The sequence below is a fragment of the Herpailurus yagouaroundi genome, unplaced genomic scaffold (assembly GCF_014898765.1).
Source record: "Herpailurus yagouaroundi ecotype Mexico unplaced genomic scaffold, PumYag 141, whole genome shotgun sequence".
Lineage (NCBI taxonomy): Eukaryota > Metazoa > Chordata > Mammalia > Carnivora > Felidae > Herpailurus > Herpailurus yagouaroundi.
In genome coordinates this window covers 1713629-1730381 of record NW_024412396.1, presented here as the reverse complement: position 1 = coordinate 1730381, position 16753 = coordinate 1713629, and the positions used below count along the sequence as shown (strand labels likewise).

Genomic DNA, 16753 nt, shown 5'->3' with positions numbered 1-16753 from the left:
CACACGACGAATGTGTGATGAATTTGTGTCAAACGACTAACTGCAGGGAGCAGCGCCTCCCTGTGGTTCCTCTCTGACCCTGCAGACTGCTTTACAGCTGAACTGGTATTTACCCTGGAATGGAGTTTGAGCTGCAGGCATAGAAGGGAAATAGGTGTCTGGGGTGAGGGGTAGGCCTCCAGGAAGCAAACACCAAACACTTTTTGTAGACTTCAAGGTGGTGCCTGAGGCTGAGACAGTGGGTAATCCTCTGTCACCCTCTTTAAGACACAGGGCAATATGGCTCCTTAAATCTCCCTAATCCCAGCATCTAATGTCTGTTCTTGCTGAGTATTAAGCTAGGTTTAGGGTATCCTGAAAGCATATAAAAGAGCATGATTTGAGATGTTTGCTTGACATATTCCTCCGCTGTTCCCCTCGAACCAAGGGATTCTCTGCTGAGAATGTCCTCCCTTCTCTCTCCTACCTTTGCGTAAGTAACTTCTATTCATTCTTTAAGAACCAGTTCACAGGGAGGGGTGGGTAGCTCAGTAGGTTAAGCATCCGACTTTGATTCAGGTCATGATCTCATGGCCTGTGAGTTTGAGCCCCGTGGCAGGCTGACAGCTCAGAGCCTGGAGCCTGCTTCAGATTCTGTGTCTCCCCCTCTGTCTCTCTCTCTCCCTCAAAAATGAATTTTTTTAAATGGATTTTAAGTTTTTTTTTTTTTTAAAGAACCAATTTACACACCATCTCCCTGGGAAAGGACTCCCCTGGATCTGCTAGGGCACTCTTAGTGCCCCCTTCTTTTCCCACTATACCTTGCACACATATCTACACTGTCATTACTGCACCAGATTAGAATCATTTGCGTTTTGTTTTTTTTTTTCAAACTAGACTTGGTGCTCCTGAGGTCACGAACTTAATCTTATTAGTCTCAGCAGCCAGTTTCTCAAACTATACAGGCCATTAGGAGATGCTCAAAAAATATCTGAAGAACGAACGAATAAATGAATGTGTGGATATGTTCGGTAGATACACTTTACTATGAAGTATAGTCTCTATGAGGGCATATGACTCAGTCCTCTGGTGTGATCAGCTTCTTCCAGAGTCAGACCCCAGACCTGAAAAACAGGTTCTCAGTATTTCTCAACGTTGAGTAAAGTACAGTTTTTCATATAAGGAACCACTATTGGGGCGCCTGGGTGGCGCAGTCGGTTAAGCGTCTGACTTCAGCCAGGTCACGATCTCGGGGTCCGTGGGTTCGAGCCCCGTGTCGGGCTCTGGGCTGATGGCTCAGAGCCTGGAGCCTGTTTCCGATTCTGTGTCTCCCTCTCTGCCCCTCGCCCGTTCATGCTCTGTCTCTCTCTGTCCCAAAAATAAATAAACGTTGAAAAAAAAAAATTAAGGAACAACTCTTATACTATTTTTTTAATATTAGGATGGCTTAATATAAAGCAAAATTAAATTAAATACAAATGTTTTAGGCTCCTAGGTCTCACGATTACAACACCAAACAAAAAAAAAAATTGCAAGCAAAATATACAATTGATCAAATTCAAATTAAAAGAATGTGAAGGATCATATTTGCCCAAAACTAAAGGGTTGCTGGAGGCTGATTAAAAGAATACTATAGATTGTGTAGTTCAACAACTTACTTGATTGAAATGATTTGGAGCTTAATATACTGTTGTCTAAATTATTATGTTTAGATATTACTAGTATATTTACTTTTCTATTCAAAATATCCGTTTAACCTGCCATTTTACCAATGTAAAATGACTGAATGTAATAAAACACCCCCAAAAAATCAGCGCTGAAAAAAAATATTTGCATTTACTGCTACTCTTACATCTACTGTATTGTGTGTTGATACATCTAAACAAGAAATGTGACTGATACACCCTCTTCCAACGGAAACATTGCGGTAACTGTGGGAACAGGTTCTTGGGAGTTGGTCCTGTCTGCAGTACCATGTGCTATATCATAACCAAACTTTCCTAAATAGTTTTCTCCATTTAAACAACTGTGGTGCCTTTATTTGTAGAATGCCATTAGTCCATTTGTCTTTCATGTAGTGCAAGTGACATAAAGAGCACAAAAGTATCAAAACCAAGGGGAGTATTCTAAGTTGGTCACACAGATTATTAGAAATATGCCATTATTGTTTTGTTTTCATCAAACAAAGATCTCCAAATCTAAAAATTCTCATGTAACTCCTATCTCCCAGGGGTTGGCAAACTTTTTCCTGTAAAGGGTCAAATAGTAACTACTTTAGGCTTTGAAGTCATATCTCAGCTCAACTTTGCTGTTCTAGTACAAACAGCCATAGCCAATGCATACATAAGTGGGCATGGCTGTTTTTCCAATAAAACTTCATTTACAAAGACAGGTGGTAGACAGCTTTGACCCATGAGCTATGCCAACCCCTGCTACATCCCAGACATTTACCCATAAACTTGCAAAGATCCACAGATTACAGTCTGAAACACTCAGCCACATGTTCTTATTTGTGCCTTCACTGCAATATTATCAATATTATCTTTGAGGAGGCTTAAAATAAAGGAAGAATATTAAATAAGTTAATGGATAGAAAGGAGGACGAAGGAGAGTTGATGACCTTGATGCCTAAGATGTTTTGGTGCTGCAGATTCAGGAGTGAGAAACACAGCTATGGCCCCTGCTGTTAAGGACCTCATGGAGTAGTAGTGGAAATGGCTTTTATTTATTTATTTTTTTTTAAATTTTTTTTCAATGTTTGTTTATTTTTGGGACAGAGAGAGACAGAGCATGAACGGGGGAGGGGCAGAGAGAGAGGGAGACACAGAATCGGAAACAGGCTCCAGGCTCTGAGCCATCAGCCCAGAGCCCGACGCGGGGCTTGAACTCCCAGACCGCGAGATCGTGACCTGGCTGAAGTCGGACGCTTAACCGACTGCGCCACCCAGGCGCCCCGGCTTTTAATCAACTAATCAAAGAAATAAAGGAAAAACTGCAAGTCTGTAAAGTCAGAGGACTGTGATTCTGAAAGTACACATTGAGCTTTCCTCAGGTAATGACCCTTTCGGTAGATGTACAAGAAAGAGCAGGCATGTGCTAGTTTTTACTCTTTTGAAGGGAGGGAAAAGAATTTTAAGAAAGGTAAAAAGAATAAGAATATCACCCAAAATTGCTTTGAAAGGGTCATAGAGGAGAAACAAAGTGCTTTTATGGGACTTAAATAAGACAAGTATTCGTGAAGACAGAGACAGAAAAAGAGAGAGAGTATGAGAGGAAGGAAGAGAGATGAGAGCATATTGTGGAATGAGGCTGGAGAGGTAGCAAGATCCTAAGTTATGCAAGGTTTTGTCGGTCTTGTCAAGAATAAAGAATTTCTCTTTATTCTAGGAGCAAATGGGGTTCCAGGTGATTGACACGGTCAAATTTTCACTCTGACAAGATAGGACAAAGGACTACATTGAGTCATGAGGTCAAATGTCAAATGTGCCAGAAGCAGAGGAGCAAGGGATTAAGGTGGATTTTTTTTTTTAAGTTTGTTTACTTATTTTGAGAGAAAGAGAAAGTAGGGGGGGGGGGGGCAGAGAGAGAGGAGAGAGCAGAGCAGGCTCCATGCCATCAGCCCAGAGCCCAGTGGGAGCTCAAACCCAGGAGCCATCTGAGATCAAAGCGAGAGTCAGACACTTAACTGACGAGTCACCAAGTCACCCCTAAGGTGGATTTTCAATTAGGATTGCGGCTGTAAACTGGGTTGTGGGCATTGTGATGTCTTCTGGAAGACTTTGAGGAGCCAAATTCAACAGAACTGGGAGGTAGATTGGATTTGGTATTTCAAAAATAAATAATAGTGAATAGTTTAAAAGCATGTGAGTTCTAATATACCCTAAAGTGAGGGTGTGGCAGAAACGGCTAGGTCCCAAAATGATGCCCATTGTCTCCTCTTTCTTACTAATAGAATCCCAATTTTAACAAGGGTGGCAACATGTTAAGATAAAAAATAGCCCCGATATCTCAGCCTCGTTTGCAGGTGGGAGAAAGGTTGAGACATTAAATAACACTGAGGTAAATGAAATGCAAGTAGAAGCCATTGGCTGCAGTTTCTGGAAAATGCTGACTCGGCCATCATGTGCCCATTTACCCTATTGACTTTCTCTTTGTTTCTGCATGGAAGATGTATAGAGTGGACAGATTTCTAACAGTTTCTTTAAAGTATAAAACCAACAGTGACACCTTAAGGATGAGAGACAGTGAGCTACAAAGACCCTCAGTCCTTCACAACATGATGAAGCTAGCATACCAACCTTTCATATACTAGAGCTTCTTTCTATAAGAGGCAATAATTCCATCCTGTTAAAAAGATGATAATTTGAATTTTCTGTAACCAATCCCTAAACTAATCCAGATCATGTTCATTAAAAATACAAATTCATTGTTTTTTCAGATTGAGTGAGTAAGCTGGGATAGAGCCAATAATGCAGATCTTCAGAGGTGCTCTAGATGATTCTGATACAGGTGGTGTTGGTAGTTTAAAGTGTGGCATTTGAGAACCACTGCCTTGTATAACTTTTCCCCTACCATCCCCCACCTTTTTCACCAAACATGTATACGAGTACAAATGCCCCAATAGTCCCCACAAACACATTTTCAGCAGTATCAAACTTCATTAAGAAAACTACATTCACACCATATGATCGCGTACTTCCACTACTGGGTATTCACCCAAAGGAAAAGAAAACACTAATTTGAAAAGATACATGCACCTTATGTTTACAGTAGCATTATTTACGGTAGCTAAAATATAGAAGCAGCCCAAGTGCCCATCAATTGATGAGTGGATAAAGATGTGATATAGATGTGTACCTATAGATAGAGATATAAATATACACAATGGAATATTACTCAGCCATAAAAAAGAATGAAATCTTGCCATTTGCAATACCATGGATGGATCTAGAGGGTATTGTGCTAAGTGAAATAAGTCAGTCAGAGAAAGACAAATACCATATGATTTCACTCATATTTGGAATTTTCTTTTTTTTTTTAATTTTTTTTTTCAACGTTTATTTATTTTTGGGACAGAGAGAGACAGAGCATGAACGGGGGAGGGGCAGAGAGAGAGGGAGACACAGAATCGGAAACAGGCTCCAGGCTCTGAGTCATCAGCCCAGAGCCCGACGCGGGGCTCGAACTCGCGGACCGCGAGATCGTGACCTGGCTGAAGTCGCACGCTTAACCGACTGCGCCACCCAGGCGCCCCCATATTTGGAATTTTCAAAAGAAAACAAATGAAGAAAAAATAGATAAACAAATAAAACCATATTTAACTATAGAGAACAAACTGATGGTTACCAGAGAGGAGGTGGGTGGGGTAATGGAGGAAATAGGTGGAGGGGATTAAGAGTACCCTTATCATGATAAGCACTAAGTTATGCATAGAATCACTGAATTACTATATTGTATACCTGAAACTAATGCAACACTGTATGTTCATGTACTTGAATTGTACTTGAAAACTATATTCAACATTTCTTTACCTTTCTAGGAACAAGATATAAATGAATGAAAAGCTACTGTGTATTTGATACTTTTTAAAAACAAAATTTCAGAGCCTGAACATACATCTCTCACTTGGATGGGGAAAAATTATGACTTTCTTATATGTTCTCATTTTATTAATGGAGAGATTGAAGCTTGGAAATCACACAACTAATAAATGGCAGAATGAGATTTGGATCTTTGTCTCTATCAGTCCTCAGCTTTAAAATGAAAAGTTTGGCTGAAAGAGTTCTAAGATCCTTTCTGATTCTCTTTTCTCTGCAGGAATTAGAGGAATGTAAAAATCATCTCATGCATCTCAAACACCCATGTAGGTCACCAGGAGGTTGCCCATATAAGACCTTCTAATACTGAGAAGTCCTTCCTCATCCTCCACAAGTGTGCAGTGCTTAGCTTTTTCCCTAATAAAATTGGAACTTGAAGGGTCTTTTGGGCTCATCTATCCAAATCCTTTTCAAGTAAAGGAAATTGAAGGCTGCTATGCCGATGATGTGCCCAAAGCCATATAGCCTGGATTGGCAGATCTGAACCTGGCATTTCAGTTTCTCTTTCTAAACTTCATACCCTTTGCCCTGGTACAAAATGTTTCCCCCCAAAAAATCATGAATGTGAGAGGGTTCACCTTGCATCTTGCCTGCTCTTTGTAGACTCTCCTTCTTGGGAAGACATAACCACTAATGCTACCCACTATAGGGCTGCTAAGAGGTAGCTCTGGGGGAGTTTGTGGAGAGGCTGCAGGTGCTTGGTGAACACTGTGCGTCCGTTGCACAGAAGTATGTGGCAGTGTCTGCTGTCTGGGAAGCCATGATGGACAATGAACTGCTTTTGAGGGAGGTGTTCAGCGTGACTCGTAGTCTTCCACTGTTTTTCTCTCTTTCATTTAAACGTATTAAAATCAGTAGGACAAGGCCTCTACCCGAGTCTTGTTTATACCACTGTAAGTAGTTTATACTAGTTTTATAACTGCAGTTCATGGTGGCGTTTTCACCCTCCTGGATACTTAGGGTCTGATGATCCTGTTCCTGTTGGCTGTTCACCCCTAGGCAGAAACAGAAAGCCAAACACCAGACATTAGTCACTGTATGTTCACTCTCTGCTGTTTACATTTCCTTCCCTGACTTTCTGGTACATTTTCAACTTAACAAGAAGACTTTGTCCCTCAGTCTTTAGGGCTCTGAACTTTGGTCACTCTGTTCCCACCACTGTGGTCACCCCTGTTTCTATTACCAAGAGTCCCAACTCACTGGCCAGTTGAAGCCATAGAATCATCAAAGACACTTCCAGGAGTTTCTCCATTCTTCTTCCTTACTGGGATCACGGAAGACTCGGTTCTGGGGCCTGAAGTGCAGTCAGGAACCTCAAGCAAAAGAGTTAGCTTTTTTATGGGGTATATTTATCTATTCCCTCAGGAACCCAGAGTCTCACTGAGCCAATCAGAGGCAAGCACAGTCCTTTGCTTTCAGTACCTACCGACTGATCTCAAAGGAACGGAGTCTGAGGAAGAGTACTGCCATCTTGTGGTAGCAACATGATCTTGCAATGGAATGTGCTCTGGAAACATAAAGAATGCCATTCAGAAAAAATTACAAAGCAATGATGCCCACCTTGCCAGCATGTCCTCATATCTTCCTCCCTCTGTGTGTGTGTGTGTTGTCCGAACCTAACCTCTCCTCGTAAGGACACCAGTCATATTGGATTAGGGCCTGCTGTAAAGATCCCACTTTAACTTAATTGCCTCTTTAATAACGCTATCTCCAAATACAGTCACATTTTTTTTCAATATATGAAGTTTATTGTCAAATTGGTTTCCATATAACACCCAGTGCTCATCCCAAAAGGTGCCCTCCTCAATACCCATCACCCACCCTCCTCTCCCTCCCACCCCCCCATCAACCCTCAGTTTGTTCTCAGTTTTTAAGAGTCTCTTATGGGGCGCCTGGGTGGCTCGGTTGGTTAAGCGTCTGACTTCGGCTCAGGTCACGATCTCACCGTCTATGAGTTAGAGCCCCGCGTCGGGCTCTGTGCTGACTGCTCAGAGCCTGGAGCCTGTTTCAGATTCTGTGTCTCCCTCTCTCTCTGCCCCTCCCCTGTTCATGCTCTGTCTCTCTCTGTCTCAAAAATAAATAACTGTTAAAAAAAATTAAAAAAAAAAAGAGTCTCTTATGCTTTGGCTCTCTCCCACTCTAACCTCTTTTTTTTTTTTTCCCTTCCCCTCCCCCATGGGTTCCTGTTAAGTTTCTCAGGATCCACATAAGAATGAAAACATATGGTATCTGTCTTTCTCTGTATGACTTATTTCACTTAGCATCACACTCTCCAGTTCCATCCACGTTGCTACAAAGGGCCATATTTCATTCTTTCTCATTGCCACGTAGTACTCCATTGCGTATATAAACCACAATTTCTTTATCCATTCATCAGTTGCTGGACATTTTGGCTCTTTCCATAATTTGGCTATTGTTGAGAGTGCTGCTATAAACATTGGGGTACAAGTGCCCCTATGCATCAGTACTTCTGTATCCCTTGGGTAAATTCCTAGCAGTGCTATTGCTGGGTCATAGGGTAGGTCTATTTTTAATTTTTTGAGGAGCCTCCACACTGTTTTCCAGAGTGGCTGCACCAATTTGCATTCCCACAGTGCAAGAGGGTTCCTGTTTCTCTACATCCTCTCCAGCATCTATAGTCTCCTGAGTTGTTCATTTTGGTGACTCTGACTGGCGTGAGGTGATATCTGAGTGTGGTTTTGATTCAAATACAGTCACATTTTGAGGTATTGGGGGTTAGAGCTTCAACATGCAAACTGGGGTGGGGAGACCATTAATCTCATAACAATGAATATCTGATATTTCTGTCTCTATGGCAAGAGGCAGTAGTGTACAAGAAGAGAACAAACTTGGCAGTCAGGCCATTGAGGTCAAGCTTAGATCTACCCATTCAGTAGCTGTTAATATCATGTGTGTCTATATTCTCCTGACTATAAAATATAACTATGGATGGTGAGTAATAATACTACCTTTTTAGAGTTTTGAAAATTCTTGATGAGATAATAAAATGCTATTTAGAGCACAGCCTGATGCTTACTAAGGACTAAAAAATTATTGTTGTTACAAGAAAATGGGTCCTCATGCTGAGCAGTCAAAAGGAATGGGAGAGTATTAGATAAATGTTTTCAAGGATGGACTTTAAGATCTTTTGTGTGTGAAATAGAGACAGGGGGAAGAAGGGAAAGAAAAAACATAAAGAAGGAAGGGAAGAAAGGAAGAGGTTGTGGGCTGGAAAATGGGGAGTGCTAGGAGGTACTTCTAGAAGGTTTGTGTTAGGTGACTACCCTCTTTGTCACTATGAGATAAAGAAATATTAAAGCTTTTGAGCAAGGAACTGATGTTATTTAAGAAGTTTACATATTAGTCTGTCTTCTCTCTGCTACATAGTTTTGAAAGAATTTGTGAGGAAATTTTTGACTAGTGGTTAAAAAGATGACCCCTGGATCTAAGAAATTAAGGGACTTATCCACTGCCTCACAAGAGTCTAGTTCTCTTATTTATTTGTATCTATTTGGCTGTATACATAAAAAGTCTATGGAGAAGCAGAAAAAGGGAACAGAGACATCGCTGTCCTCTGGGGAGAACTGTGAGGTTAGTTAGTGATAGGGAAACATTTCATTGTAAGTGTTAATGGAAAACTACAGCAACAAATGAAAAGGAAGGATTGTTGAAGACTCAGACCCTTTGAGAATGAAGGTTTGGGTCACTCCACAAGGCAAATAACCACAATCCAGCGACATTATGCCTGAGGCCAGGAGAAATATAAAATGGGTAGTAACATGGGGCACCTGGGTGGTTCGGTCAGTTAAGTGTCTGACTCTTGATTTCAGTTCGGGTCATGATCTCATGATTCGTGAGTTTGAGCCTGGCATTGAGCTCTGCACTGACAGTGCAGAGCCTGCTTGGGATTCTCTCACCGTCTCTCTTTGCCCCTCCCCTGCTCGCTCGCTCTCTCTCTCTCTCTCTCTCTCTCAAACTAAATAAATAAACATTTAAAAAATGGGTAGTAACAAAAAAGAGTTGTCTGTGTCAGCTGTGGCCTCATGAACAAATCTGGAATCAAACAATGTAGTAGCTTTCTATACGTTCTCTTTGTTCTTTATACATGTGTGTCCTTTTGTATATGCTGCCATTTCTTTTTCTCTGTTCTCATCATTATTTCATATATATAAATTGTCAAAGGTTAACTTTATGATTTAGTCTGTGTATAACAGCATATTCAGTGGCATTTCCTCTGAATTTTAGAAATGATTAATGTAGCAAGAGATATATAGTAAGTATAGGTCTCCTCATTTTGGGGAAAGGGTAAGAACTTCTCTTGTTCAAGGACAGCTTTAGCTTGTTAGATGGAAATATAGTCATTTCGTTGTTGGAAGTTCAAATGTGTGTGCAGAGGTACGTATGAAAGATCAGTAACCAGAGGGATAAAGTGTGTCAATTATCAACTCATTGCCTTTCTCTCTTATTGCCAAATCCCCCTTCAGTGCCCCAATTGTAATACTGGCCCCGGATCCTGTGACCATCTCTCCTTCACCGGCTGGCATGATATCAAGCTATGTCAAGCCCCCAGGAAGGGCCCTGCAGGAGGAAGAAGCTTCTCTTCTTGGTGCTGGTATGTCTTCACATTTCTTGTTCCTGCAGTTCTTGGCCAGCCTGTGGGACACCCAGCGACATTCACCTGCAGCAAGTTCAGCCACAGCCCCCATTGGGCTGTCTGGCAAGTTTCACGAGTGCCCCAAGCAAATTCAGCAGCCAGCTTCCTATAAATTTTGTTGGGACCCTGGTCGGTGTTTTCCTGCTTGCCAGCCTTTTTCTCTGGCACCTTAGCAAAATTCTCCACCATCCAGCAGGCTACAGCCATGCATTCCCCAATGAGACATGAATTCCTGGGGAGTATGTATTACAATATGGCACTTACTTGGGAACTCTGGCTTAGTCCTAAGATAAGAACTTCCCTCTGCATGTGTTATTCCTATGTTCTTTAGAGTTCTTTTGATTCATTGGTAGTTCATTCTCTATTATCAATTGATAAATATTTGTATTAAATTTTCCTTGTTCAGTTTACCGTGGGTATTTTTCCTTCTGATTAGACCCTGGTTGAGATAGTAGGAGTCCGTGGAGTGCATGAGAGGAAAGGCGTTATGTAGTAGGGTCAGCAATCACAAGTCATGAAATGATATAGTTACTTTTAAAGAGCCGTGCTTAGGTACATGGTGATGAACACATGTGGGTGGAATGGGGCAGCAGAGAAGAGGTGAAATCTAACCACTGGAGAGTGGATGTAGACCAAGAAAAAAAATGTTTTTTATGCTCTGTTACATAATCTATATTTCAAAAGTATTTTTTCCAGGTACTACTAGACAGAATAAATACACTTACATCTTTAAAACTAATTAGAGTAGGTAATTGGAATTTCCTTGGACAAATTTTTGAGGTTAATCTATAGCTAACTGACAACTGATGATATTATATCTAAGAGGTAAACTCAATGTCAATGTCCAGAGAAAGAACGCCCCCCTATGGTGATATAGAGAACTTACACAGAAATATTTTCTGTACCTCCTAAAGGGTTTGTGCTCTGCTTCTGTTATGAAACCAGTTACTGTGTCACCCAGAACACAGTAATACATGGCTGAGTCTTCCTCTTGAGCTGATGGTTTCTTCAGATGGAAAGACATCTCACCCTGGTTGAGACTGGCCGTGAAACCTTTGACACTCCCGCCTGAGATGTGTTTCAGGAGTAACTGGAGGCCTTGTTTGGGGTACTGGACATACCAGAATAGCACAGGACTCCCAGAATATGAATAATTGCACTTGACCTGCACCGGGTCCCCTGTGAAGACAGAGAGGTGGTCCTCAGGCTGGGTCACTGTCTGGGCTCTTGTTCCTCCTGTAACACCAATTCAGGATCAGAGAGAGTCTTGTAAATGAGGAGAATATTTCTTTCAACTGATTCTAAATCAGAAGACTACAGAAAGAGAATAAAAAGGGACTGTACTCACTGAGTATGAATATCGTCACAAATATAGAGAGGAGGATGGCCATCGTGTCTGAGCTGTCGAGAAACAGGAGGCTCTTTTCTGGAAACAATTCCGCTACACGGACGTTGACAGAACTGTGAGTTTACCAGTGTGTAAAGCAAAAGCTCTTCCTCAAAGAGCTGGTTGCTTTCTGGCTTTCTACCAAGTTCGATTTATGTAACATCTTCCCCTAGAGGCCAAGTTGGATACAGCAGGTAATCTTGGTCTTGAGGAAGCCTTGAAATTCTAAAACAGAATGAAGAGGGATTTTCCTCCACAGTTAATAAGACAAAGTATAATGCTATGCTAATTGAAAAAGCATGTTACTATAAAAGTCCAGATAGAGAGATCAATGGAATGGAATAGAAAGTTCAAACGTACAAATTACTTATGGAAATTTAGTTATAATAAAAATGAGGAAAAGATAAATTAAAAAATTAAATGTGCCTTCAGAAATGGAGAGTGATTTAGAAATTAATAAATAAATATGGATGTCTACTTTATTTTTTTTTTATTTTTTTTCAACATTTATTTATTTTTGGGACAGAGAGAGACAGAGCATGAACGGGGGAGGGGCAGAGAGAGAGGGAGACACAGAATCGGAAACAGGCTCCAGGCTCTGAGCCATCAGCCCAGAGCCTGACGCGGGGCTCAAACTCACGGACCGCGAGATCTTGACCTGGCTGAAGTCGGACGCTTAACTGACTGCGCCACCCAGGCGCCCCTATGGATGTCTACTTTAATATCTGTTACAAAATAAATTCCAAGTGAAAGAATATTCAATATTTTAAAATAAAAGATAAGTTATTTTGTACAAATTTAGGATGATCATAGATTGTTTAAGCGTGACAGTCAGAAAGCATAAGAGATAAATTACATTTCATAGAAATTTAAACTTCTCTACAAGTATGCTAATGAAATGTTTAAACATTACCAGATCAAGTTATTTTCCATCCGGCATCATTGATTCTGACCTTCTCCAGACCACAAAATGGCCCTTTAGAATTTTAGTTCTACAAGGTTTTTTTTTTTTGTTTTTTTTTTTAACTGGCCATTAACAAAGGAACAACCATTTGGTCTAGAAAGAAGGCAATTCTAGAAAGATGGTAGATTGAAAATGTCCTTGTTCGCCTGTGCTTAGACAAGGAGCCTCTGTGGTGGCCAGGCAGGCTACTCCAAGAGAGCTCAAGCGAGCAACCCTATTTGGGGTCACATATACATCTGGAATCAGGTATCAGGGAACTCCAGGATAAAGAGCAGAAAACTATGGGTTAAGAGAGGTTGGCCTACAGAGATCAGTAGACCTCTAAGAAGGAAACTATTCTCTTAAGAAAGCCTTTCCTTTAGCACCCAAATAGCTGAAAAGAAAGTAACAGGTAGGCTGACTCCCATCTGTCCTTAATGAAGAGGAGTACAAGGAGATCAGAGAGAAAAAAGTTTTTTTCCTTTTAGTTTTTCAGCAGAGTATTGACATTACTGCTGTATCAGTGCCTTGCCATCTGCTACATTGCTGACCATCGGCACAGAAACATCTAGGCTCTTCATTCTCATAGGATTGCCTCCACATATACTGCCCCAGTAACCAGACATGTCAAGAGGGGAGTAAAGAAAGGGAAAGGAAACCTCAGAGAGAAATTAAGGCCTCATCTGGGTCCACTATAGCCTGAAAAAATTATCAGGGTCAGTGACCCAGTTTCCTTAGCCAACCGTCAGGACATGTAGTTTGAAAAGTGATTGAGAATTCACTTATAAGAGAGCTCTATCAAAGAAAGGATACACCATTGAATGCATTGTTTATTTATTCAATCCCTGTAAAAGAGTAAATATAATTAAATGTAATTAGAATTCTGTAAGTCTCAGACTTGTGGTCATGATGAACAAATACAATGTCTCCAACAAGACTTGGGTTGATGGAAAAAACAGAACGTGTATATCATGGCCACCCTGACCTTGTTTCTATCTCCCTTCTTCTCCTATCCAATGCTTTCCCCATATACTTGCAGGAACACCTGGCTGATTCTGCTCTGTGACTATGAAGTTTTGAAATTCAAATAATGATGTCCAATTTCTTTCTCCCCAGTCTCTCTTCTCTTCACTCCCTTTTCCCCTCTCTACCTATGTTCATTATGTTTCTACCATTTCACCTTCTCATCTCCTTTTTCCCTGTTTTTCTAATCTCAGAAGAGATATAATAGAAGGTAGAAATCATTAGAATAATTGTGAAGTGAAAGTAAAGGTTCATACTTTAGCATTTTTAATCATAAACACCAAAACTGTAAATAGGCAATGCAGAGGTTTTCTCCTAGAGCTTCCAGCTTTCCCATTGCTCTAGCTGATGCTCATTTCTGCTTGCGAGTCATTTCTGTCACACTCCTCACAGCAGCTCTCCCTGTTCTTACAGGATATGACTAATCCAGATGCTCCCCTAACTGCTGCTAGCCCTCATTCAAATTTTCACTAACTTTCAGCAGTGGAGAAGAGTTGCTCGCTTAGAGCAAAGCCTAGAGTACCCCCTACTGGTCGAAAACCATTACACCAACCAGCTCATCAATAGTCACCAGAACCCCAGAGCCCTCATTCCATTCTTTCCTGACGACCATCCACAGATTAGCAGGAGCAAAAGAACTGCCAGGTTTGGATGAGGATTTTTTTTTAAGTAAACTGGTTTCTTTGTCAAAATGCCATTTAATGAAGGTTACTATCTTAAAATGTTTTGTCAAATTGTGCCAAACCTTCGTGCCAAAGGTTGTATGTAATTTCTCCAATCTATTTCAGAGGAAGTCCACAGCAATTGATTGAAGGTCTTCTATAATAAACTAGATCTTGTGCTAAGTCTTAGGAAATTAAAAAAATGAATAAAACATTGTCACTACTCATAAGACATTGTGGTATAGCAGGAAAGACAAACATGAAAGAGTGAGTATTCATATCCAAATAGCATCGCAAAAAAAGTACAAAGTGAACCCCAAAATAAGGAGATATTTCTTGTAACAGAAGACAGTTAGACAAAGATTTAATAAGAACATGATTATTTTGTCCTTTTCCCAGGAAAGATAGAAAGAAATGTTTTCAAGAGATGAAGTAGAGCTATTACCTTGGAAGTGGAATAGAGATACCTCCCAGATGAAAATAAAAGAGGGGAGAGATGGGGCACCTGGCTGGTTGGGTTGGTGGAGCATGTGACTCTTAATCTCAGGGTTGTATGTTTGAACCCCATGTTGGGTGTAGAGGTTACTTAGAAATAAAATCTTGGGGTGGCTGGGTGCCTCAGTCATTTGGGCAGACATAGAATTCAGTCACGGCTCAGGTCATGATCTCGTGGTTTGTGAGTTCCAGCCCCATATCAGGCTCTGTGCTGACAGCTCAGAGCCCAGAGCCTGCTTCAGATTCTGTGTCTCCCCCTCTCTCTGCTCCTCCCCCGCTTTTACTCTGTCTCTCTAAGAAATAAAATGAAAACATAAAAAAAAAAAATTAAAAAAAAAAAGAATGACCTAAAATAGGTTCACTGGTTCTGTGTAACACAGATTGGAAATCTAGGTATCATGATGTCTAATTTACTATAAAATATCTCAGTGTTGTAAAATATCTCGGATATTATATATGTGCTAGAAGTTAAGCTTCAAATCCATGTTGAGACTCTATATTGCATTGATTAAGAGCCTATGCTGTACATTTGCCCTAGTTGAGAATATATGTGGCACAGCTTGTCAGCTAACATTATAACCAAGTACAGTAAAAACTTGGATTGCAAGTCACTTGTTCTGTGCGTGTTCTGCAAGACGAGCAAACATTTCTAATAAGTTTTAACTTTATAAGTAAATGATGTCTTGCAATATGAGTAGTATGTGACACCAAACGTCACGTGATCACAACTGAGCCAATGGTTCTCTCTCTCTCTCTCTCTCTCTCGCTCTCGCTCTCTCTCTCTCTCGCTGCAGGATTCTGGGTCATCATCTCCCATGCTCGGATGCTCAGTCTCAGGCTGTGATGTTTGGCAGAAATCAGTGACTTTTCAGAAGGTTGGAAGATGCCCACAACTGGCACTAGTGTATTTTTGTTGTTATTGTTGATACTTCAAAGCACCTATGGGCAGTAGGAAAAGTAGCACTTTTCCATACAAGAGTGAGCTTAGGAATGCTGCACTTCATTCTAGGTCAGGCTGCCTGCAGATAGAGACCCTTTCCTCTGCTGCCTCATTGCTAGTTACATCAAACACAGTATATGACAAGAGTTTAATAATTAGTACTGTGGTCACCATCCGTGCGATGGTATACAATGACCCCCATGCAGAAAAAGGTTGAAAAGAAAGGCAGTAAGAAGAAGGAGATGATTACAGTGGAAGTTAGGAAGGAAATCACCAAGAAGTATAAATGAGGTATGCAAGTGGCCAAAATTGCAAGATTTTATAAGAAGTCTTCTTTTTGCATCTCATGTGGAGGAGAAGGAGAAAAAGGCGGAGGAATCCCTCACTTCAAATGAGATTAGGGAGATGTGTAAAAAATTGGAAACAGTGCAAAATTTTGTAGAAAATCGCCACCTGAATAAGACTGTTGCAGTGCGAGCAGTCAGTCTGTTTAACGACGATGCAGTGTCACATTTCTGTGAAGTCCTCAAAAGGAGGCAAAAGCAAGTGTCGTTGGATAGGTTCCTTGTTAAATTTGCAAGAAAAGAAAAAGATTCCATTGAGCCAATAGATAGCAGTGATTCCGTTAGTGATAGTGCAAGTCATCCTACACACTAACCCTCCTCTCTCTGGTCTCCCTCACACCAGCCACGAAGGTTTTCAAAGGTAAGTCCTGGTTAATTTGTTTATTTTTCTTTAAATTTTGTATTTTCTTTATTATTTTGTATTATATTACAGTATTGTGTTCATTTTTATATGAATATTTTTGGGTTGTGGAACAAATCATCTGAGTTTCCATTATTTCTTATGGGGAAATTCGCTTTGATATACAAGTGTTTTGGATTACAAGCATGTTTCCAGAACGAATTATCCTCACAAACCAAGGTTTTACTATACTTCGGCTTTCCACATGTAGATCAACACCTGAGGCAATGTTAGCTAGAAATGATTTGTTTAAATAAAAAAGGCTCTTGCCTTTTTCACTTCAGAACTCTGGCACTTTATGATGTACTCTGAGTGAGAGCGGAGTAGGG

General features: G+C 40.7%; 1 gene segment (V, D, J or C); it reads right to left on the bottom strand.

Annotated features, from left to right (window-relative positions):
- Window positions 1-6041: 6041 nt before the first annotated feature.
- Window positions 6042-6890, bottom strand: LOC121031472 (T cell receptor alpha variable 17-like). The segment is given in 2 exon segments: window positions 6042-6571; window positions 6777-6890. Coding segments are annotated over 2 exon segments (393 nt in total).
- Window positions 6891-16753: the final 9863 nt, after the last annotated feature.